Here is a 24,746-nt window from a genome sequence, read left to right as displayed (position 1 = left end):
CCGGTCGTGTACCTCTGAAAATCTTCCGAAACCCATGTTCCGTCATCACGAAGCATTCCAAGAGCGCCTGCTTCAACAAATCGTAATCCATATTCATAGGGAGCACGACCTTTCAATAACACGCTTAGATGTGTCACCCACTGCGTCTCCATGTTATTGCGTCGTTGCTTTTGCATGTATGAATCGATGTTATTTTCCCCATCATCAAAATAAGGTGACTTTGGAGCCTTCACAAAACTTGCAGGTTTCACTTCCTCATCGGTCTGTATTAGACACAACTCTAATAGACACACCCTGCTTCGCCAAAAGTTCCATGTCACCTATGCTTTAAATAATAGGGACAATCCACAAACCTGTCCGCTGGTTCTGGTCATCCGAGTCTTCGTATCTAAATGCCTGAGCACACAAGAGCTCACCTCACAGACTCTTTACTGGTTTACGAACTGATAAATCGCACATGTGGCAATGCAACTGCATTCCACTGCTTCCACCAAAAGTTTGACCTAGCCTAGCGATTGCCACACAGGTATTCAAAATAACACCATCAAGAAGTACATACACAACGTGTATAAACAATTTCTATTATACAATTAATTACAACCACTGTTCAATCAATATACAGTACATGCGTTATTTACATTATTCTCTATTTTGTAAAACCTCGCTTACGCCCACTGAATCATCACCTTTCGTGATACACTCAGCAAGTATTTACACAGAATCACCGGTACTTTAAAATATGTATACTAAACTACACTAAACCCCAAAGTCTTTGTAGCATCACATGATATATGGTATACTTGTCCGTTCACAATGTGTTAGAAGTCTCCAATCGATGAAAGAACTACTGGCTGCCTCGTTGGGGCTGCTTTTTCACCACGCTGACGGCGAAAGTTAGATAAAACAAAGGGCTGATACGACCATTGTGCCCATACAGGTAATGTAAACAGTACTCGTACACGTGTACTAGCGCAGGACCACAGATATACATAGGTTATAATAATGGTTCCAGACAAATACTTTTCTCTTTTTTTTCTTAGCAACGTTCTTCTTCCTAATGTCTCCATTGACAGTGCCTCATTTTTAGCCTTTAGTTGAGCGTTGGCCCCTGTGAAGGCTTTGGGTTCTGTCCCCTAGCCGAGACATACCAGTGTCTTTAAAAATGGTAGTTGCTGCTCCTGATTAGCGCTCAGCATATTTGGAGTGGGACGACTGGTTCGCCCGTTGTCAGTATAATGTGACCGGGTGGGGTGTGCTGCTGGGTGTCTTCGGCAGTATGCTTCAGTGACGTAGCACTATAAATCGGCAAAAGTTCCGGCCTATCACAAGGAGACTTAACACGTGTAGAATTTAAGAAGATGTTTAAATATGTAATCCGAAATAGCACTTTTGATCTCGGAACCCTCCTTTGGCATTTGAAACATTTAATCACACTGCAGTCGATAGCAACAGTATGATACTGACCAAATACACGTATAACCGTCTTGAGTCTCTTGTGTATATATATTGTATAACCCGCGAATTAGCCGAATGAATATGCCTCCTTAATCTCACTGTAGGCCGTGAGCGACGACACAGTATGAGGCCCTCTGCAGGGTCGGGAAGGTTCTTTTTTATCTTTTGTTCAAGGGACATTTGAGATTCAAAAGGGCCCGTTATATTGCACTGCATGCTTATCTTGAAAGCGTCTAAAAATTGGATCCCTTTCGAAAAGCGACATTGAAGTCTTCTGCCGCCATTTGAACACTTGGGATCTTCAAACTTTCTTCATTTTTATTGCTCTGTCTTTCTGTTCTGTTTTCTTCAATAGGTGTCGTCCTTGACACTTGTTCTCTTCATTTGAATCATGTGATCCCAAATGTGTGTCAAGGTCATTTTTGTGAACGTTGTAACCATTCATTCCAGCGGCTACAAACCAAAAATCATGAACCTGGGCTTCTTACTTTTTGAGAAGATTCCATTTAAAGATTTTAAGACCCCGGTGAATCTGAAAGTACATAAACGTCATTGATATGAAAAAGCTTCGTACCTTTCGTCCTAACATGTTGTAATGGTGAACATATTGGATTTCATACATTGTACCAAAAAGTGGTAGTTACTACTGCTTAGCGCTCAGCATTTTTGGAGTGGGACGATTGGTTCGTCCGTTGTCAGTATAATGTGACCGGGTGTGGTGTGGTGTGCTGCTGGGTGTCTTCGGCAGTATGCTTCAGTGACGTAGCACTATAAATCGGCAAAAGTTCCGGCCTATCACAAGGAGACTTAACACGTGTAGAATTTAAGAAGATGTTTAAATATGTAATCCGAAATAGCACTTTTGATCTCGGAACCCTCCTTTGGCATTTGAAACATTTAATCACACTGCAGTCGATAGCAACAGTATGATACTGACCAAATACACGTATAACCGTCTTGAGTCTCTTGTGTATATATATTGTATAACCCGCGAATTAGCCGAATGAATATGCCTCCTTAATCTCACTGTAGGCCGTGAGCGACGACACAGTATGAGGCCCTCTGCAGGGTCGGGAAGGTTCTTTTTTATCTTTTGTTCAAGGGACATTTGAGATTCAAAAGGGCCCGTTATATTGCACTGCATGCTTATCTTGAAAGCGTCTAAAAATTGGATCCCTTTCGAAAAGCGACATTGAAGTCTTCTGCCGCCATTTGAACACTTGGGATCTTCAAACTTTCTTCATTTTTATTGCTCTGTCTTTCTGTTCTGTTTTCTTCAATAGGTGTCGTCCTTGACACTTGTTCTCTTCATTTGAATCATGTGATCCCAAATGTGTGTCAAGGTCATTTTTGTGAACGTTGTAACCATTCATTCCAGCGGCTACAAACCAAAAATCATGAACCTGGGCTTCTTACTTTTTGAGAAGATTCCATTTAAAGATTTTAAGACCCCGGTGAATCTGAAAGTACATAAACGTCATTGATATGAAAAAGCTTCGTACCTTTCGTCCTAACATGTTGTAATGGTGAACATATTGGATTTCATACATTGTACCAAAAAGTGGTAGTTACTACTGCTTAGCGCTCAGCATTTTTGGTGTGGGACGATTGGTTCGCCCGTTGTCAGTATAATGTGACCGGGTGTGGTGTGGTGTGCTGCTGGGTGTCTTCGGCAGTATGCTTCAGTGAGATAGCACTTTAAATCGGCAAAAGTTCCGGCCTATCACAATGAGACTTAACATGAACATACCGCAGCCTCCCAAAACACACATACGCACTCACCACACGCTTGCATGTCGCACGCACGGGAGACCGTCCTTAAATGACCTTAGCTGTTAACAGGACGTTTAACAAACAAAACCAAACCAAACCAAACATTGTACCTACTTCAATGCTATTGCAATAACACCTTTCTACTAAAGCCTTTTTTTGTGCAATATAAACAATGATCATATATGTTACCATTCAAGTGATCAAGACCCTGATATTCTGTAATGACTTGCTCTCCTGGTTACCTCTTAATTACCCTATAATAATATCAATAAGAAAAGTAACAATTTCATTGATAAGAAGCCCTAATAATTAATGCATGAGTGTATTTACCTGTAATGTACGTGGATTTTACAAACCACAAAAATTCAGATTGTGTTGATAGCCAAATGATATAGCAATATATATGTATTTTTGGAAGAAAGCATCATTCAGATCTAGCATATAGAACGTGTCTTTTAAATCTTAATTAAAAATAAAAATTTGAATTTTATGAAATATGGAATAGAAAACCTAGCTTATTGAATCTGGTCGGGTAACCAAAATGGCTGATAGGCGGTCACGTTGGCTTCTGACAGTTCTATATTTCCTATGCAGGTTCCCTAGATGACAGAGGAAGGAGGGCAATGAGGGAAAATAAGAGAAAAGATGTCTTATTCTGATCACATTTCAACGGCAACCACAAGTATCCATAAAGAGGATATCCTTCACATTTGTACCAGCTTCCAAATGACAGTCATCACTTTTCTTCTGTAAAGTTGACATGGCCCTTATGCTCTTCCGTATAAGTGATAAGATACATATGTTTGTTGAAAACATTATTTGCCTGGCAAATTAAATTTATCGAAAGACAACCCTGTATTACATATTACATCAAGCAGTATTGATTATAGCTTATACGCAGAAGAGGGCATATTATTGGAGGAAACTAGTATACCCTGAGAAACACTAGGCAGGTTAAAAACATAGATTTCCACATCGTCCTGACAGCAAACCTGGATCGCCTTGATGGAAGGCAAGTACGATAGCGACCACGCCACCCAACCACCGTTATTAAATATTGAAGAAGACTACAAGGCTGATGGTAAAATGATGTGACACTAGTATACATATGTACACTAGTTTGCCAGTAGCCTGACTAGGATCAGATGAATAGCATTAATCAGATATTTGGTCTATGGATGTGCACTCAGCCTTAAGACCCAAAACATCAACTGTGATATGACTTATGGAGGTCGCCGTTATTCTGTATATTTTCAAAAAAATTACTAATACGAACTTTTGGAAGACAGGTGAGTATTTATCATTTCATTTGATACAAGGCTGGATGTGTGTACACAAAAACCATGCGATTAATCATTACTTTGTTGACATAGCATTATCAACTCATCAATAATCATCTTTACATCTACGATTACCAAATTCTTCTTTCCTTCACGTTGACAAGAAATGATCAGTTTTTAGCAAAAGTGGTTACAATAAAACATCCCCGGATAAAATATCCGAAGTTGTCGTCAAAGCTATCAATCTATTAACACATGTTCCGCGAAGCAGATCTGTTCAGTCAGTATATGATAGGCGCAGTGTTCCGCGTCAGGAAACACTAGAAAATAATCTATATTCGTCGAACATTGTGTAGATATGTACTCGTCGTAAGCTTCGTATTTGTGGGTAAAAGTTTAATTTTGTTTTTTATTGGTTAATGTCTTATTGTAACACAAGGCGTGAACGCTTGTATGATAGTTGATAGCAGACATTGTTTATACAGTGTCAATACATGCATATACCACAGTTCTTGTTAAATCACACAGTGATCGTATAGTATCATATGTTCATACTCTAATGTATATCTCGACTTGTCCAATGGTATTGATTGTCCGGAAAGAATGTCATGTTTACGAAAGACCTGCCCAGTCAAACTCTCTACCCGTCTGTGTATCAACCCATCTCCTCCAACTATAAAACCACTGTCTTTGTATCCTCGAAATGTTCACTCTTTACGTCACAGTTTTAAAATGTTCGAAGACCGCCTGCCAAAACTTCACCACTCGCCGGCCGCGGCCCCTGTTGCTGAGTGGTTAAGGTGTCCCGACACTTTATCACTAGCCCTCCACCTCTGGGTTGCGAGTTCGAAACCTACATGGGGCAGTTACCATTTGTTTTCTGGGTATTCCCGGCTTTCATCAACCTCCAACCCTGGCTCGTCTTAAAATGACCATAGCTGTTTATAGGACGTTAAACAAAATTAACCAAATAAGCCAAACCAAAGCCTGTCAAACAATGCGAGATAGCACACTTATAACGTTAATCTAACCAAGCGATAACATTGACATATTCCGGAACGTGAACATACAGTACAAGTTTTTAACACAAAATTATTATTTCTAAAACCAACAACAGCAACTATTACTTATAAGTCAGTTAATTAATTACAAGTCAATGACTTTGTTACGTACCTTCTTGTTACTTTATCTATTATAGATACCTTATCTTCATTCATTATCAAATATATCATCACATAATAAATATCATTAGAGTATAAACAAACATAACAAAAGTGTTATTTTCGTATAATATAATTTTTATTTAATACTATAAAAGAGAAGAAAACCACGACTAATTATCATCACATGATAAAAAAAGCATAAGTAATCAACCGTATAAAATGAATAATGTTGTCACACCACATGATAGTAATAGTACATGTATATATAATCAAACAATTGAATGCATAAAATGTGTGGAACAATTGAAACTAATATTCACTAGTGTCACGCGTTCCTTTCAAATTCCTATTCACAGCACAGTAGTCTTTCATGCTCCCTCTAGTCAGAGAAAAAGGTTTTTTCGGATCCCCTTCTGCTTTATTGTAGTTTGAGATTGTGACGTCACATCATGGTTACGGATGTACTTCGGGAAGCTCCGTAGTGATTTTCGTCGATATTCTACCATAGAAGGTGTAAATATCGACACATATAATATGGAATTGTTTAGAAAAGCAATCAAATTCGAGTAATCGGATGCAAACTCATACCTGAAGTAACTGAATGACAAAAGACAAAACCGGAAGTACAAGAAGAAGCAAAAACTCGGCTTCCAAATGGTATCCAAATTGGAAGAGTCATTCAAGGCCACTTAGATGGTTGAACAGTGCACTTGCAAGATATGCTCGAGGGAAGAAAAAATGGCCATGAAGTGTGATTGATGTCGTAGCCATTTCTGCATCAGAAGCCTGGATTTTGATTCGAAGAAATATCAAATATCATCCAAATAACATAAGATGTGGTTGTGTCCACCACGTAGAGTGACCGTCGAAAAGAATGTTCTAACGGATAGAAAATTAGAAGAAAGATGCCATGGAATAATTCGACAATATAAAGCTAGAATTGCGTAACTATGAAAAAGAGATATCAGCATTTAATGCCGAGTTTATAACTGCACTTAAAGTAGGAGATTCCGAAAACAGCACCTGCCAGAGAATAAAAAGCTTCTGAAATTAATGAAAGAAAAGAGAGAGAAAACAACATTCTTAGTTTTGGACTTCCGTTACTAATTCTTCACTATGAAAGAAACGTATGGAAGACGATGCTAAACTACTTGAAAAGTTATAACAATACAAATCAGAAACGATTAAACAAGATGTGAAAGAGAAACAGAGAAGTCATTACAGGAGTATGCGAGGCAGAAAGAAGACGACAAAACGGAAGACTACATGTATATATATCGCGCCGTGTATCACCTTGAAGTAGAAAATGTGTGTCCCTTCCGAAAACGAGAAACACCGTATAAATGCGAAGACACATTGAAATGTTAATTCATAACCTTAAATTCTGATGTATAAAGGTCTTCAAATTAGCATCTGAACTGTGATACATATAAGCTAATAATATAACTTATAATGTTGAACAATCTCCTGACAATTTAATTTTAGATATCGATATGGAGGCTTTTTTGCCTGCATCCTTTATAGATCTCATTTGATAAAAGCCTACTCCTGTTTGTGTGCCCTTGTTGCTAGGCACGTGTGCAAGCATATCTGTAGAATAGACACTACTATCGGAATAGTATTATCAGCTAAATCTGGTCAGTAAACGAATTTACACTTCTGACGTTTGCAAATGGAATATTCGTACAACTCTTTATTTATTTCGTCAAATGTATGTTCTCTCTATACAACATTATAGCTCCTATTCCTCGAGGTTGGCCGCTTGTGGCTGGTTGATTATCGGTTCCTGAGGTTGGACGTGATATTGTAGCTGAGCAACTATCAGTCATCGAGGATGACCGTTACATGCATGGCGACTGATTAGCTCTTTGTCCGCGAGGGTGGCCGTAGCTGTGTACATTTAAAGTGACTAACTCTCAGTAACGGAGGCTGACCGTTAGCGTACATTTCAAGTGATAAACTCTTAGTCCCCAAGTGTGATCGTAAGCTTATACATGTAGCTGGTGGGTTCGATACCGGCTGTTGGCCGTAATCTAGTGGCTGACTAATAATTGGTCGTCGATATTGGCTGTAATCTTGTGACTGGTAAACTGTAAGTCCCCAAGACTGACCTTATCCTTGTGACTGGTGGACTGTAAGTCCCCAAGACTGACGGAACTTTGTGACTGGTGGACTGTAAGTCCCCTAGATTGGCCGTAACATTGTAGATTGTGGAATGTCAGTCTCCTAGATTGGCCGTAACCTTGTACATGTAGCTGGTTAACTATCAGTCACCGAGGTTGGCCTTGACCTTGTAGCTGATTAAGTATCTACTTAGCAAATAAAGTCCTTATGGCTGATGGACTTTCAAATTGTGTATGTCCGTAATACAAATACCGTAACATCTGATCCAAGTTTTTGGTTTTATGTAGGTAATGGTGTTATTTTCACTTATCGTTTTAATAACGAACTCCCAGTATAAAAACAACAGTATATATAGAGTCCCTGTCATGTTGCTAGCATTTATCATGTTAATATAGATAAGATGGCGATACACCATGCGTAACACATTTGTAAACCTAAATACAACGCATTGCTATATTTACAAATCAGTTTTTTTTTAAACATGTTTATGTGTCTTTAAAGCAACGCAAGTACATTGGTTTATTTTTATTAGAAGATATGTTGTCACTCTCAGCTTTCTATTGAAAACTACAGACCCGTGTACGTTCGCTGTTCCGTCTTAAACGCAAACGCTACGGAAGTGCTACGGAAATGGTACGGTAATGCTACGGTAATGCTACGGAAATGGTACGGTAATGCTACGGTAATGCTACGGAAGTGCTACGGAAATGCTGCGATAATGCTACGGAAATGCTACGGTTGACGCTCACAAATAATCGACCGTTTCTGAATGAATTATCTGGTTCTTATAAAAAGCGGATCCTAGACGAAGCGAACACGTAGAAACGACAGTGCAATGGTGTTTGATTGAGTGAATGTTGTATCGGGAAGTGGAAGAACGTTTTATCAAATTGTACTACTATAGAAAACCTCCGTATGCAAAAAAACTGTACAACTTTTAGAAACCGGAAATATTAAGGTCATATAAGGATCTTTCAAATTTAGGAAAATTTATTATTCTCGACAGCAAAAGACGATAGCATTTAATTTTAAAATAAAATCACTCTCATCACTAGCGCTGCGGTCGCGTATGTGTTGTCTCTGTGTGTCCGAACTTTATTGTTTTGTTTTTATGTATTTATCTATATTTTCACTGCATTTATTCACTGCATTTGTACTGATAAATCGTACGGTTTAAGAAATTAACTAATTGAATTGAAACAAACTTGTATCAAAGTGTTAATTTAGGTACAGGTAAACAGATCAAGATTTCTGAACACAGATTGACCAGGCTATGAATAGACCCCCTATAGGGCTAATTGTAAAAAGGAGAAACTGACCAGGTGTGGTGATGACTTATACACCTGAGCCCGATGACTCCTAATATATATAATGTATATCCATGGCTATCAGGTGAAGTTGATGGTGGTGGGGAGGGGGGATTAGTACCCATGGTAACAAGTTAGGGGGACAATTAAGTCAAGTACATGTACGTGTCTGGCAAGTCTATATATAACAATCACTGGTACATATTACTGGTGTGTATGCATTGACGATTTGTTTAAAAGTCTGATGTCGGATCAGAGGAAACTCTGGCAGGGGAGGGATAAAAACTAAAAACCTTTGCACCCAAGGAGAAGTGAGGAGTGCACGATAATTAGTTCACAACTGTTGTTTTTTTTTTAACTTATTGTCACAAAGGACATAACCAGGTAATACATTGTTTCAATATATAAAGACTTTAACAGTGTAGAGTGAAGAATCTACCTTTGAAATTAATTTTGATGTTGTATGCGATCATTTTAATCATTTACATGCTTCTATTACAACACATCTGTTTGTGTCAGAGGCCTAATAATGGCTGACTCAGGTGTACATGTACTTCATGTAAATATTTTTGTCGGACAAAATATTAATATTTTAAATTTTTATTGAATGTTAATTCACAAAAGTTTTGGCTTTTACATTGTTATTCGAAACTTGAAAGTTTCTTTTAGAGTACATGTCATCTATATGATTTATACATTGTATGTTCTGTCGACAGATCTTGAGACATGTACAAATAAATGTACATGTCCAGACTACATGTACAATGTACATTACATTGAAGCCAAACATCTGGGAAAGGCCTGTTGCCAATGGCCAACTGGGCGCAATATGCAACCCTACAGCCTTGAGGACATGCATCCTATCACACCTTACCTGTAAGATGCTGATCAGTCTAGCTCTTTTGTGTCTGGCACATGGTATACCTGGCCAGATGACCTGTCCCCAATTAACCCCCCGGGGTCCTATTATGGCTCATTCTCACTGAGCCAACATATAGAACTTTACCTGTATTACCAGGCCAACATGTCAAATTTTACACCTGAGTGAGTTTAAACTATAGCAGTAGCCTGTTCTTACTTTCATGAGAGAAAATATTAAAATGTCAAATTGAATATGACTTATAAAATGATGACTTAAATGATTCACCCTCTCTTTTACATTTTTTTTCAAAACTTTCCTTTTTGCCGATGATGGTTAATGTTGTAAAGCAGCACGTTATATTTAAGACTCCTATCCGATATTGACAGAGTCTACGACGGGTGTAAAACTTTAAAATGTACGTTTTATAAAAAAAAATATTGTTATATAACGTTTAGCAACAAAAGATATACAACTGAGTATCCCGACAGCTTGGGTGAAGAATCTCTAAAGAAAGAAACACATGCTAAAAGACTTGGGTGTATGGGTCACTCCGAATCTTAACTTTTTTATTTCATGTTAGATAAGTGGTTGGTAAGGTAATGCCAATCTACATATTTGGATTTTCAAAATGTTATTCGCTCTCTGTACATTAGTGCAGTCAGTTAGATTACTTCTCTGAAATATGGTCACCATAGCAAGAAACACTCGTACACCAGATTGAAGTTGTACAGATTTTATTTTTTTTATTTCATTATTTTTTTTTTATTTCTATGTTTTAAATCAATATTAAACGATAATAGTCTATATTACATGTAAATTTGTACACAATTCAACTTACCTAGTCTGGTATGAAGGCATTGATACATATATTTTTATTCAAATCTGTACATAGCCTGCTTGATCGAACTTTTACAGGATAATTTAACTTTTTAGTTCCACATCTTTTTTTTGACTAGGTCGAGTAGCTCAACCTTGCTCTATCCATGTAAATGCTGGATTATTGTAAGAAATTGTAATGTTCTTAAAATAGTCCTAATTAATTTGAACTACCTTCGTCATGTTCCCGACAGTTTTTGAACGTTTCACTTGAAAGATTGATGTCGGACGAAGATTTGTTTTCAGAATTAGGTCTCTTGTTTACTGTTCATAACAAGACTTACTTGATTGTCTGGATTATTTCTATTTAGGACATCAGTTCTATTTCACATGTGTATGCACTTTATATACCGTATTTGCTCTTACTATGTAATTAATTTACTCTTGTTATACTTTATCAGAGACATATATATATATATCACACATGTAATATATACGTCTCTGATTTTATCAATTTGTTATCGATTCTGTGATTAGACCTTTGGATTTTAAAATTGAAATAAATAATGAATAACTCCATAGATCACGATGACATTCTCATTAAAGTTGGACGTTTTATGAATTAGTCTATAGCCTTACCTGTAGGCTATAATTATCTCTTATTGTTCTACCTTTCACACCTATATAACTTGGTCCACAAAATACCTTACCTTTAGTTTACCTGTATACAACATGCTGTGTTGTTTGTATCATTGCTGACAATTAAGTCTAACTACCCTAGTTTACCTGTGTGGTACTGTCTGGAGCATTTGTACCCTATACATGTAGCCTGACCAGTGCATATTATATGTAACTGTTTTAAAGGTTAGACTATAGCACAGTAAAGGTAATATTGTTTATTTAACACGATCTTCATCTTGGTTTCCATCGTAATGCGTCGACTACTACTAGGATCCGCCATTTTTTATTACACTAAGATCGATGGACCATGTGACTTGACTTGTTTTTTGTGAGAGTATTATTTTTTCTATACAAAGATACAGACAGATTTATAGCCGTATCTATGTAATTCTCACCTCCTTATAAAATTATTTGCTGTCGCTACATTTCTTTTTTTGACGTTCGGTAAGTATATTTAACTAAATTTCGTTTCGATTAAAAATAAATTCCGCAAAATTTTCTACCGAACGGTTATGAGACGGTCTGTGTGTGAAAATAGGTAAACGCAAATGCTACGGTAATGCTACGGTAATGCTACGGTGAGCGGACGCAAACGGTACGGAAATGGTACGGAAATGGTACGGTAATGATACGGAAATGCTACGGAAATGGTACGGTAATGATACGGTAATGCTACGGTAATGCTACGCTTAAATCGGAACTGCGAACGTACACGGGTCTGTATATAAATGACCTGTTGTTACATGTAACACTGCGGATTGCATAACACGTTTACGAACCTATCTGCGGTATATATGCTGGTTTTACAAATATAACAAAATGTGTCTGTGTCTTAAATGCGGCAGAGATCCTTTTTTGTGATCTTCATTATTCTGTTAAAGTGTATTTTCCAGTGTATATACAAACTATTTTAAAAGACCTTTTCAAGTTGTTAACCATGCGTTATATTTTATTTTACATACAGTAATACTTTCTTGCCGTGGCATGTTCGCCGCTTAAGGTAAACAAGTAGCCAAGAAGATAACATGGTCCTCACTAAACCAGACACGGGCTGGGCATGGGTTGTCATGGTGGCGTCATTTTCTATTTCCATCATCAACGGATTCTTTTGTTACGGATATGGTATGGTTCAGATTGCATTGTTGGAAAGATTTGACGGTAGCATCGCCAAGACGTCCTTGGTAGGATCACTGTTCTCAACATTTTCTGTGTTGTGGAGGTAAGATAAACAAAGATCAATTGTCTTTTGTTTTTAAAAGTCAACAATACATCCGCATAAATGTTAAATAAGAATTACATGAACAAATTGGTATCACACATTCTCATTTGTTCTTTTTGCATTAAATACGTGTATGGTATTGGAATATCACTTAGGAAAAATGAAAAACAATGGAAGTACGAATACCAGGTTTTACTATACAAAGCACTGAAATTCTATTATCTATGAGTCTTACCTTCATATAGCCTCAGGAACATAAATTTCGACAATTATTCAATTCGTCAAATAATAAAATTAGTATATAGCATAGCATTACCTTTAACTGTCAAATTGTATTATGCTTGGTTCCTGGATATAAGGGAATACATGGCAGTGAGAAGGCAGACCGCTTTGCCACTTCTAATTTTAAACTTCCATCCATCTGCAGTCAAAATACTGTGATTTTATAAGGTGACCGGAGCTATGGTTGCAAAAGACACGGCTCTGATATGATGACTTTCAAATTGTACTTCAATGCTCTCTGCAGAAATACATTAAAACGTACGATGAACAATAATACATTCTGGCCCCTATCTGTATTATCAAATCTCACCAACAGAAATCTGGAAAATATCTCTAGAAGAAAAATACTAAGTTTACCTACTGATCTGACCTGAGGTGGTCATGTCATATTGTCTGGGTTCCTTGAAAAAGTGAATACCTGGTGATGGAAAAAGCAGTTCGTGTCGCAAAAGTGGCATTATCAATTCCACAATCTGATTTTAAACTTCATTTTACTGAGTCAATATGAAGACAACAAATTATTCATATTGATGGCCGTGGCAAGTAAACAAAATCAAAACTGAATACATATCGGTAAAATTAGATGATATGACTACACGAGGACTTTTGTGCATTCTTAAACCAAACCAAACAAAGCCGCCTGGAAGCTTTCGGTCGACATGTTCGTTTACAGCAAATTTGCGTTTAAAAGAGTTGGATCTTCAAAACGTGTAAACGGTCATGGTAATTAATACTAATACGTCGCTGCTAATTTATCCATAAAAACATTTCTTTCAAAATTATAAACACTATTATTGAACAAAGCTATCTAGTTTGAGGTTTATGTTAAAGCGTCGTCCGATTCGCAAACATGCCAGAAAATATTGTTTACAATGTATTCATGTTGCTTTTGTCAATTTTTTTTATATTTTGGAATTATCTATCATCTACAAATATCTAGTTTTCATTACACCGTGTCTTGAAATACATGCAAAAGATATGTACAATACAAGTAGGCCAGTTTCATAACTAATGGATATAATTATACGCTATTAGGTCTCACTCAATTTATTATTTCACTATATGTTATTAGGAGGGCTGATTAATATGTTGTGAGCTTCGTATTGAAGGAGGTACTCAGTGATGTTCTTTTTATGTCCTACTTTTCTCTGACTATATAGGGCCGTGTACCAAAGGAAAGGTATCATTTTGTTTTTTATATCGACGAGGTATCAGTCTAAAGTAAACAATACAAGCGGCTTTTGCTAAATGTACTAAATCGGGGGGAAAGATCAGTGATCAAATATTTGCGTAAAAAAGGTTTAACACCTAGAGATATCCATAATGATATGGTAGCAATACAAGGGAAAGATGCCCTTTCACATGCAACAGTGAAAAGGTGGGTGGCGAAATTTTAGCGCGAGCGACAGAGCATTGATGATGACCGCCGTCCTGGAAGGCCTGTCAATAATGCAATCCCAGAAATGGTCAATACAATCAAGTTCCTGGTATTGTTATGACTGACAGGCGAGTCACAGAAAGATATATAGGCAGTAGAGTTTGCCATTCACAGGAAAGAGTACATTCCATTCTGACCGAGGATCTTGCAATGAGAAAACTGTCGGCCCGACCAGTACCATGACTTCTGACAGTTGATCAGTAGCACACCAGGCGCACATTATCGCGTGCTAATCTTAACCTTTTTGATGAAGATCCTGCCAACTTTTCTCTCTATGCATGAAAAATGGATCCATCATTTTACCCCAGAGGCTTAACAACAATCGAAACAATCGAAGCACCCTGGCTCACCCGCCAAAGAAGGCAAAGACTGTTCTACAGTTGGGAAGGTTATGGCCTCAATTTTCTTAGATGTAGATGGTATTCTGCTGATAGATTATCTCCAAAACGGACAATCAATTGCACATACTATGCTTCACTTCTGAGGCAGTTACGGAAAAATATTAAACGTAAGCGCCGCGGAAAGCTCACTTCAGGTGTATTTCATCAGGACAATGATCCTGTTCACAAGTCTATCATTGCCATGGCTACCAGTAACGATTGTGGGTTTAAATTGATTGAGCATCCGCCTCATTCACCTGATCTCGCTCCATCGGACTTTCATCTTTTTCCAAAACTGAAAACAGACAGCCACTTTCAGTCCGATGATGACGTCATACATGCAATTGATGACTTTCAGAACAGCCAAGAAAATGAGTTCAGTAAATGTGGCAATTAGGCCCATATACTGAAGGGGATTATGTCAAAAAAAGAATACAATATGTCCGGCAAAATTCAAATCCTTCAATATGAGGCTCACAACATTCCAATAAGCCTTTGTACCAAAGATTCCATCCCCTCAATCGCTCATTTGATGTTTAAATGTGAAATATGTATCAAATTAAAGTTTGAAGCTTTTCCTACCAGAAAAGCGATGTTACTTGATAGGTTTGATAGTATATAGGAACACACCAGTACTTGAAAGACAGTAACCCTGATATTTACAATGGACCTAGGAATCTCCACCTGGGGAATCCCCACCTTTTTACATCTGTAATCCTACGTCTTCATTTTATACAAGGATTATAAATTTTTGATTTTCAAAATTTCAACACCGTACTCTTTATTCTCCTATATAGAAAGTACCAATGTGTTACTCAGGAAATACATTTGTAGCTACAAACCTAAATAAAACCGATTAAATTTGGTTTCGAAGAAATAGAAAACAAACATTACTAAAGCATGATCTACGAAAAATCGGTACTCCAATGTATCAAAAAGCATATTTTAAGAACACTCTAGTACAAAATGCATTTTTTTTCATTAAAAAGATAATGACAATTCACCTTATTGTTCATAATTGGTAAACAAGCTGGTCACAAACGGTAAACAAACTGGCCACAAACGTAAACAAGCTGGTTACAAACGGTAAACAAACTGGTCACAAACGGTTAATAAACTGGCAACAAACGGTAAGCAAATTGGTCACAAATGGTAAGCAAACTGGTCACATACAGGAAATAAGCTGGTCACAAACGGTAAACAAACTGGTCACAAACGGTAAATAAGCTGGTCACAAACGGTAAACAAACTGGTCACAAACGTTAAACAAGCTGGTCACAAACGGTTAATAAACTGGCAACAAACGGTAAGCAAATTGGTCACAAACGGTAAGCAAACTGGTCACAAACGGTAAACAAACCGGTCACAAACGTAATCAAAGTGGTCACTAACGGTTAACAAACTGGTTACAAACGGTAAGTTAACTGGTCAAAAGCGGTAAACAAACTGGTTACAAACGGTAAGCAATTAGCTGGTCACAAACGGTAAACAAACTGGTCACAAACGGTTGACAAACTACACGGTGTTTAAACTTAAGAAGGCCCATGTAGTAAAAGTAGAGAAAATTGTCGACGGGAAGTTACCCTCTCGCGTTTCCGCATTGATCTTACATATATCACTCACTGTTATATTTAACGGAAGAAAGATACTCCTATTGTCATGCCTGCGCTGACCCTTACTGACAAGCATTTTATGATCGAGTCTCCGATTTCAAAACGTCTCGTTAGACCTTGTTTTACATTACGTCTATGAAATGCTTACTGTAACCGTACTTTTTAAAAAAAGAGATTTTCAAAATTTTAGAACGAAACTGAATTAGCACATCAACATATTTTGCCTTTTTTCCTCGCGGAGCAGTGGTAAATGATAACGTTTGTAAACAGAATAGTATGTCAAATATTCAGTAGTTGCCACAGACAGTTACGAGGGATAATTGATATGCTGTGAGCCTGGTATTGAAGGAGTTACTCAAGGATGTACTTTTTAAATCCTACTAATCTCTGACTATATAGCTTAGTTTATATCGACGAGGTAACACTCTAAAGTAAACAAGACAAGCGGCTTTTGGAAAATGAACATAATTGGTTAGGGTTAGGGTGAAGGAGTCTGTCATTACCATGGTTGCTATTCACGATTGTGGCTTTCAATTGATCGAGCGTCCGCCTTATTCACTGATCTCATACCATCAGACTTTCATCTATTTCTTGAACTGAAAACAGCTATTTTAGGCACCCTAATCCTAACCCTGACATGCAGTGGTTGACTTTCTGAACAGCCATGAAAAGGAGTTATAGCCCTTGTATTTTCAGTCGAATATTAAAAATAATGATGCTTGAAAAATCAGGTTTCCTTATTTGTTCTGGAACTAAACACGTCCTTTTACTGATCACTAATTGACCATATGAAGAGTTGGAACTCGCATTCGTTACAAAAAACAGGCAAATGCAGATATTTACCTGTATGGTTTATGACATGGCAGAACATGCCTATTATGTGACAAAATGATACTTAATAGCAATGTCTAACCGCAAAGTATCAGCCTTTCATGTTCATTGTATATCCTAAATATTTATGTAATCTGTTTAGGCGTGTTAGATGGGCTGCTGATCCGACGCTACAGTTGTCGTCTAGTGGCCGTCGCCGGAGGACTAGTGATGACTATCGGGATTTTCGTCAGTGCGTTCATGACATCACTGGATTGGATAATATTTACTTTTGGTGCCGTTGGAGGTATCTATAAAACCGGGTATTACATTGTCTTACAGACCGAATAAAGACTAGCATAAGTCAGCTCTTGCTTATTTCGACATTTATTGTAGTTAGACATTGTTTACAAATTTAGTTGAAACAGAGCAGTAAAGTGGAAAGACGTCGTTATAGAGATGCAATAGATATAGAGGGTTAAACTATAACTTTAATAACAGATCGGAAAAGGCATTGTATGGCTATCAATAGTGTATGGTATAATTATCAGGCATCAGGTACTTATAAACATGGCCAATGTCGGAGCAGGGGAAGAATATGCCTTCTGTATATCACTGCATGTCATCAGAAGTGACTAATTGTGCATCCCCTGCTGGCGGGGGTGGTTTCTCCTTTGTCTTCTGTTCAGTAGACAGTGAAGAGACCAAAATATAACACTTGCTATCTTTCCTCTCTGCTCGTCTTTCTTAGATTGTCTTATTTCTGGTGTCTCCTTGACATCCATCCTCATATGAGCCTGGCTGTTGGTATCTCTTTGATATCCATCCTCATATGACCCTGGCTGTTGGTATCTCTTTGACATCCATCCTCATATGACCCTGGCTGTTGCGAGGACACTTAACAAACTTATAAACCCATAGAAAAATATATATTGTAGCAACTATGGAAATACATATTTGCATGTAGCTGTGTAGACATTTTCTCGGTGTAATAGATATCTAAATAATTGACTGATTTTTTTTTTCAGGTGTTGGATGTGGCATACAATACACTGCTATCTTTGTTACAATTGGTTACAATTTTGAAAGAAATGTCAATATAGCGTCAGGCTTCGCTCTTTCAGGAGTTGGTGTCGGAACATTTACCCTTACTCCAGTATTCGCTTACCTAATGACAGTGTACCCGTTGGAGGGACTTTTTATCTGCTTGGCGGGATTGTCGTTACAAACTGTTATTTTCAGTGTTATGTTCTTCCCCTCTAGTCTAGAAATGAAACATAGACAAAATTCGTCAAATGGGCATAACGCAAGACAAAACAAAAATACAAGTGAATATTCTTTTTGTGTGGTTTTATTGAAATTGTTTAAAACAATACACTTTGCTGTCCTGTTGATTGGTATCGGTGCTGGGAACTTTGGAATATTTATTGTTTATATACACTTTGCTAATTACGCGAAACACATAGGAACGAACGAAATTGAGATTGCGTTCCTTTTGTCAGTAATAGGGCTGGGTTCGTGTGTGTCTAGGAGTTTGGCTGGGTTAGCTTGTAATTCAAAAGTCATTGACGAACCCACACTATTGTTTGGTACCTATACCCTATGTGGAATATTTACTACCCTGTTACCTATTTACAGTCATACATTTACCGGACAGCTCGTTTTTGCAATTGCTTTTGGACTATACGCTGGATGTCTGTATGGAATTATGAATGGAATTACTTTACGATATCTGCCCTTAAGTTACCTCGGCACCGCAGTGGGAATCGAACTCACTGTTGCAGGATTTGCTATAATGACCGGACCTCCTGCTATAGGTAAATCATTACCATTTCAAAATTTTGAAATTTTATATAACGCTGTGTTATTTCCCTCTCGAAACCGTTTTGTAAACGAGCTGAATGTTTGCTAAATTTATCAATAAATCATTACTTGATGTTCCCATCTAAGCAAGATACGCACTAACGTTCGTTTATGTGCTGATTTAAGATCAACAAACATTACAAAATTTTGTCATTTCGGTGGAATTTTACATGACCGCTTACTGACCGTATTACACATATAGTACTCAATTGTATGTCACGAAAGACATATCTGTATACATATATCTCTGTGGCTTATGATTCTAAGTACTATTCAATAAAGGTTCCAAGACGCTAGTTACACTAACGAATACCTTTTATTACACAAATCAGTACTAAAAAGAACGGAGACAGCAACCTGACATCTGATCATAGTAAGAAGGATACATCCATCCATCCATCCATCCATCCATCCATCCACTGTGACAAATAAATGTAAACATTACCATAACAGGAACGCAACGCACAGAGAACTACACATGCATATTGTTGTATTCGTCATGGTGTTTTAAGAAAACAACGTATATAGTATAGTGATTTTACTTTACATAAAGGAAGACATTTCCAATGATTCACTTTATTTAGAGTAAGGTATTGTATCTCGGTTCAAATGTAAATAACCTGTAATTATGCATATACACTACCCTCCAAAAGTTCTGTTACACTTGCACATCTTAAATAGAATGGCTAGTCAACAAAATTTGAGAAAAAGTTTTGTAATATCCGTAAGATAGTCCATTTATAAGTGACGATTGCTAATTATTTGAAAAATACCTCACTTCATTGAAGTTGCAGGGAGATGTAGTGGAGGGTCCTATTTTCCATAATGTTCAAAAATGACTAAAACATGGGTTTTATACTGACACAAATAAAAGCAATTGTTTTACTGATTAACAGTAAAAAAATTAAAGAAATGCATTTTTGAAATTTATATCAAACAAAGAGGGACATTTCCAGAATGTTGCATTTTGAGGATTCCCATAGTAACAAAGAATATGTCACTGTTGAAAAATGAACATGAACATTTGAAATCACGAACAAAAAGATCCTAAGAAGTTATGATTCTAACAAATTGTAATGAAGACTTCGAAATTTACTTCGCTGTATTTTAGGTAAAAATTGTAAACAGGACTTTTTGATGTCAGTGTAAATCGGGTTTCTTGGCATTATACTGATGTTTACACTATGTCAACAAGGAGCATAGTTTTATGATAATATTGTATATGGATACATATAGATTCTATTATACGTAAAGGAACTTTAAAGAGTTTTACTCATATAAACGATGGTCGTTTTTCTGTGTGAGATTTTACTTCAAGACGGAAACCGTATATAATATGTCTATGTTTGTATCAGTATTTGTAATCATATTCGACATATTCAAGTTATGAAATACATTCATGCACCTTCTGTTGTAGGCTTGATTATAGACGTAACTGAAAACTATGACCTTGGGTTAATTATAGCAGGTGAGTTTATTGTACATTAACCAGAAACGCTGTAAGTGTGTTAGTGAAGACTGGTATTGTAAAGAAACCTTTAAACACTTGTCATTTCTGTCTAGATATGGAGGAGCACCTAATAATGTTCATGGGCACCTGCAGTTGTAACTTATGAAACTGATTGATTCCTGAATTAACAATCAATAACGCAGTATTATTGTTTTTGAAAACAGGATTATGCAGTTTGATAGGAGCCATATTGATATTAGTTGCGGAATCGTGTTATACTACGAACAAGAACAATGACTTGAGTGATTGTAACAAGGACTTTATCATTTCTCTGACTGAAGATGTATCGTCGAAATTGGAGACAAAAGAGGAAGATGGACAGCGTTTAAAAAAGGATGAAATACACTCAAATAAGGAGTCAGCCATGATGCTTGTTGAATAGGGGGAACCTGGAGTTGATTGTGCAGTGTGGAATCTGCCTGGTTTTAATACCAGAAACAAAATAATGAACTTTTTTTTTATATTTGAAACAGATAACTTACGCGCAATTTTAGATGATCAGGTCCCGATATCATTTCTGAACTTGAAAAAGATGCTTTTCTATGGAAATGTTTAAGTTAATATCTCCAATAAGATTCATCAGTTTGGAAATACATGTATGTGATGTTGAAATGAAGGTTACTTCCTACACAGTCTATGTACGTGTTACATTTGTTTGATAAGATACATAATAGCCTTACCACTTCCTATCTACATGACATAATGCTTAACCAGTACAAACTGATAGCAATTATAATTTGAGAAATCAAAATATTGATATCATTCTAGGAATAAGACTAACATTATTTGAAAGATCATTTATAAGTTATACAATAAAACCTTGGAATAATCTTGGTGTTCAAACCCAATCATGTAATGCTATTTCTTCCTTTAGATGCAAAATTTCTCTGAAAGGAAAATGTTCTTCTAGTGATCGATGTATCAAAAACTACAATGTCGGCACGTCCTTAGATACGATGACCAGTACAAACTTTAACCATAGGGGAATATCGCAGAAATGATTTCTAAATGCTGAAACTACAGGCATTTTTTAATTGGAAGCTTTTGAACTTGCACTGTCAGCTTTAAGTGCCGATCTTAAATGTTAAATGGTCCATTATTTGAAGTTTCCAGAAATGAATTGAGACATAAACTTTGGAATGATTTAAATCAAATTATCTGCAGATCAGCTTCTGTTCGGTTCTGACGCACTTTCTGATAATGAAAACTGCTCACTTTTATTATTAGTCCAAGACTTTATTTGGCATTCTTTAGATTTTAACTAACGTAGAGTATATTCATTAATCATTTATACACTTTGGTACTATACTGACAAAGTAGATCGCATCCGCAATAGCATTGATCCCAAAGCTCGGAATTACAAGAAACATGGGCGTTGGTGTGTTACATACCCGAAAAGGGTATTATTGCACGACGCGGTGCTATTTGTGTTGAGTTTCAGGAGGCGGAAGCAATTTATCAGTATGCATTAAAATATACGGCTATAAAAAGATATGTATAACACTCTAATGTATAAGAACATACATTTATATAGATATGCGGGTACTGTCACGAAATAATATGATATACATTTTTGAAAAAAAATGTCTGGAAGGTATTTTGATATTTGTCATCATCATTGTCTATTCTTAGTAATTTGCGGTTATATGTATATTTCATCATTTATGTTGAACGGGAGAAGACGAATTGCAAATTTTTAAACTTGTGCCTGATCATGTTTGTATCGAAACACTGCATGGCTTTTGTCACGAAGTTGAGAGTTCGGCCCTGTGAGGTAGGCGTCGGGTTCTGTCCCCTGGCTTGGTCATCTAGTATTAATCAGTGTTGCTACTACTGCTTAATGGCCATTATTTTTGGAGAGGAACAACTGGTTCTAATCACGTGAATACCATTGATACGATGGGAGTGGGACGACTAGGTCGTCCATTTTGAATTGTGACCTGAGGAGGTGCCCTGTTGGATGTCCTCGGATGTATGCTTTAGTGAGGTACACGATATATAAAGACGATGTAAGTTTCGCAGTATCACAAGAAGATTAACATGGATGTACCGCAGCCCCCCCCCCCCCCCCCCCCAAAAAAAACAACAACACATACACTACACGACACCATCTTTCTCACAGGGTTATGAAATTGGCGCTTCATTGAACATTAAATAGTACCAAACCTAACACAGAGGAGCCCGTATTTAAAGGACCATAGCCGTTAACAAGACGTTAAACAACACTAAACAAAACCCAAACACAATAAGTGGACACAAATACTGAAGTGTTCATTGCTTGTTAATTTAGACTATAACAATACTAGATATATACATATTATGTCTGCTTGTATATCCCGTTAGAACAAGATAAAGAATGTAGTATATGTATATAGAACATACAATGAAAACTAAACCAACATTGTACACAACATGAACAGAATATATAAATTAGGGAAGGCAACCGAACTGAAGGTCAAGACATTAGATACTTACTGTAAGCAATTCACAAATCAGAATGTCTCCTTATTAAACAGGTCACCAATCAGAATGTCTCCTTATTGCCCTGCAGATAGGGCGTAAGAATTGTACCTGCTGCCCCCATTGCATGATCGTAAGAGGCGACTATATTAGGGATCTTATCTTTTCTCTTCTTTCTGAACAACTTTCTTCTTCCTAATGTCTCCCTTGACAATGCCTCACTTTTGGCCTTTAGTTGAGCGTTCGCCCCTGTGAGGAAGGCTTTGGGTTCTGTCACCAGGCTGAGACCTACCAGAGTCTTTAAAAATGGTAGTTTCTACTCCTGCTAAACGTTCAGCATATTGAGAGTGGGACGACTGGTTCGCCCGTTGTCAGTATAATGTGACCTGGTAAGGTGTGCTGCTGGGTGTCTTCGGCAGTATGATTCAGTGACGTAGCCCTATAAATCGGCAAAAGTTACGGCCTATCACAAGGAACATATCGCAGCCTCCCAAAATACACATACGCACTCACCACACGCATGCATGTCGCACGCACGCACGGGAGGCCGTCCGTAAATGACCTTAGCTGTTAATAGGACGTTAAACAAAATAAAATAAGCCAAACCTTATTGAACAGGTCACTAATCAGATTATCGTCTTACTAAATAGGTCACCAATCAGATCATTGTCTTACTAAACAGGTCACCAATCAGATGTCTCCTTACTAAACAGGTAATTCCATGCGTATAATTAGAATATCTCCTTACTAAACAGGTATCAATCAGGTTATTTTCTTATTAAACACCTTACCTTTCCGAACCGACAGACGTGCTTCCACACAATTAATTAAATTCCACACAATTAGTTAAAATGGTACTTATCTTATAGTTATCTTAGTTTGGCCTGTCGCCGCCCGACTCTCTATACATTCTGCCCTCCAGTGTCCTGGATTCTCACATGCAAAACAAGTCCCTGGTCTCCTCAAGCTCGTTCCATGCGCGTGCGTGTCTGGTTCTCTAGTTGGAGGCGTAGGGGCGCTGTAAGGGACAAATCTCCCCTGTTTCGCCTGCCGTTGTTGTTTCATTTGTCTCTGTGCCCTTGACTCTGCCCTGTTAATCCTTTTCTCGTCCTCCGAGTCGTCTGCCAGTGCGTTAGTCTCGTATTCGTCGACTACTTTCCAACCTGTTTCAGACGAATCGGCCATTTTAATCAATTTTTGCCTGTGATTAATAATGTCAATACCTTCCTGGATCTTGCTCATGTGTCTGGTTTATCTCCTCTTTAAATATCTCCAACTTGGAGGACATTATTTCCTCCAGTTGTGTTAAAAGCGCACTCTGTGAGCTTGCCGTCTCCATTTTGCCGTACTACATGTGCGACGTTCTGAGCTAGAATGACTACCCAAACTATACCCGATCTACACCTAACCAATGGCCCTATCTGATTGGCTATTGCCAATGCACGAGACGGACACCTTGTCAACGTATACTCCGTGTATACAGGACAAATATTTCCCGCTATTCTCCGAAACACGGGAAAGAGATATACTAAACAAGTCATTCCATACGTATAATTAGAATATCTCCATACTAAACAGGTATCAATCAGGTTATTTTCTTATTAAACAGGTCGCCAATCAGAATGTCTCCTTACTAAACAGGTCACCAATAAAAATGTCTTTTTACTAAACAGATCATTCCATATGTATAATGAGAATATATCCTTACTA

At 37.3% G+C, this 24,746-nt stretch overlaps 1 protein-coding gene across 1 annotated transcript; it reads left to right on the top strand.

The window, feature by feature from the left end:
* The first annotated feature begins 4,252 nt into the window (after positions 1 to 4,252).
* LOC117340044 (monocarboxylate transporter 9-like) lies at positions 4,253 to 21,213 on the top strand. Its single transcript, XM_033901802.1, has 6 exons — positions 4,253 to 4,517; positions 12,426 to 12,680; positions 17,367 to 17,510; positions 18,232 to 19,020; positions 20,484 to 20,534; positions 20,741 to 21,213. The coding sequence occupies exons 3-6, from the start codon at positions 17,435 to 17,437 to the stop codon at positions 20,956 to 20,958; spliced, it is 1,134 nt and encodes a 377-aa protein (XP_033757693.1). The 5' UTR covers positions 4,253 to 4,517; positions 12,426 to 12,680; positions 17,367 to 17,434; the 3' UTR covers positions 20,959 to 21,213.
* The last annotated feature ends 3,533 nt before the right edge of the window (positions 21,214 to 24,746 follow it).

This window comes from Pecten maximus, chromosome 12 (assembly GCF_902652985.1).
Source record: "Pecten maximus chromosome 12, xPecMax1.1, whole genome shotgun sequence".
In the NCBI taxonomy this organism is placed as follows: Eukaryota; Metazoa; Mollusca; class Bivalvia; order Pectinida; family Pectinidae; genus Pecten; species Pecten maximus.
This window is presented reverse-complemented; position numbering and strand designations above follow the sequence as displayed.

Excerpts from the sequence above, each read along its gene's own strand:
- LOC117340044 (XM_033901802.1), top strand. The coding sequence starts at position 17,435 with ATGACTATCGGGATTTTCGTCAGTGCGTTCATGACATCACTGGATTGG. Across the intron at positions 19,021-20,483 it reads GACCGGACCTCCTGCTATAG|GCTTGATTATAGACGTAACT; the intron begins GTAAATCATTAC and ends CTTCTGTTGTAG. Across the intron at positions 20,535-20,740 it reads CCTTGGGTTAATTATAGCAG|GATTATGCAGTTTGATAGGA; the intron begins GTGAGTTTATTG and ends TTTTGAAAACAG.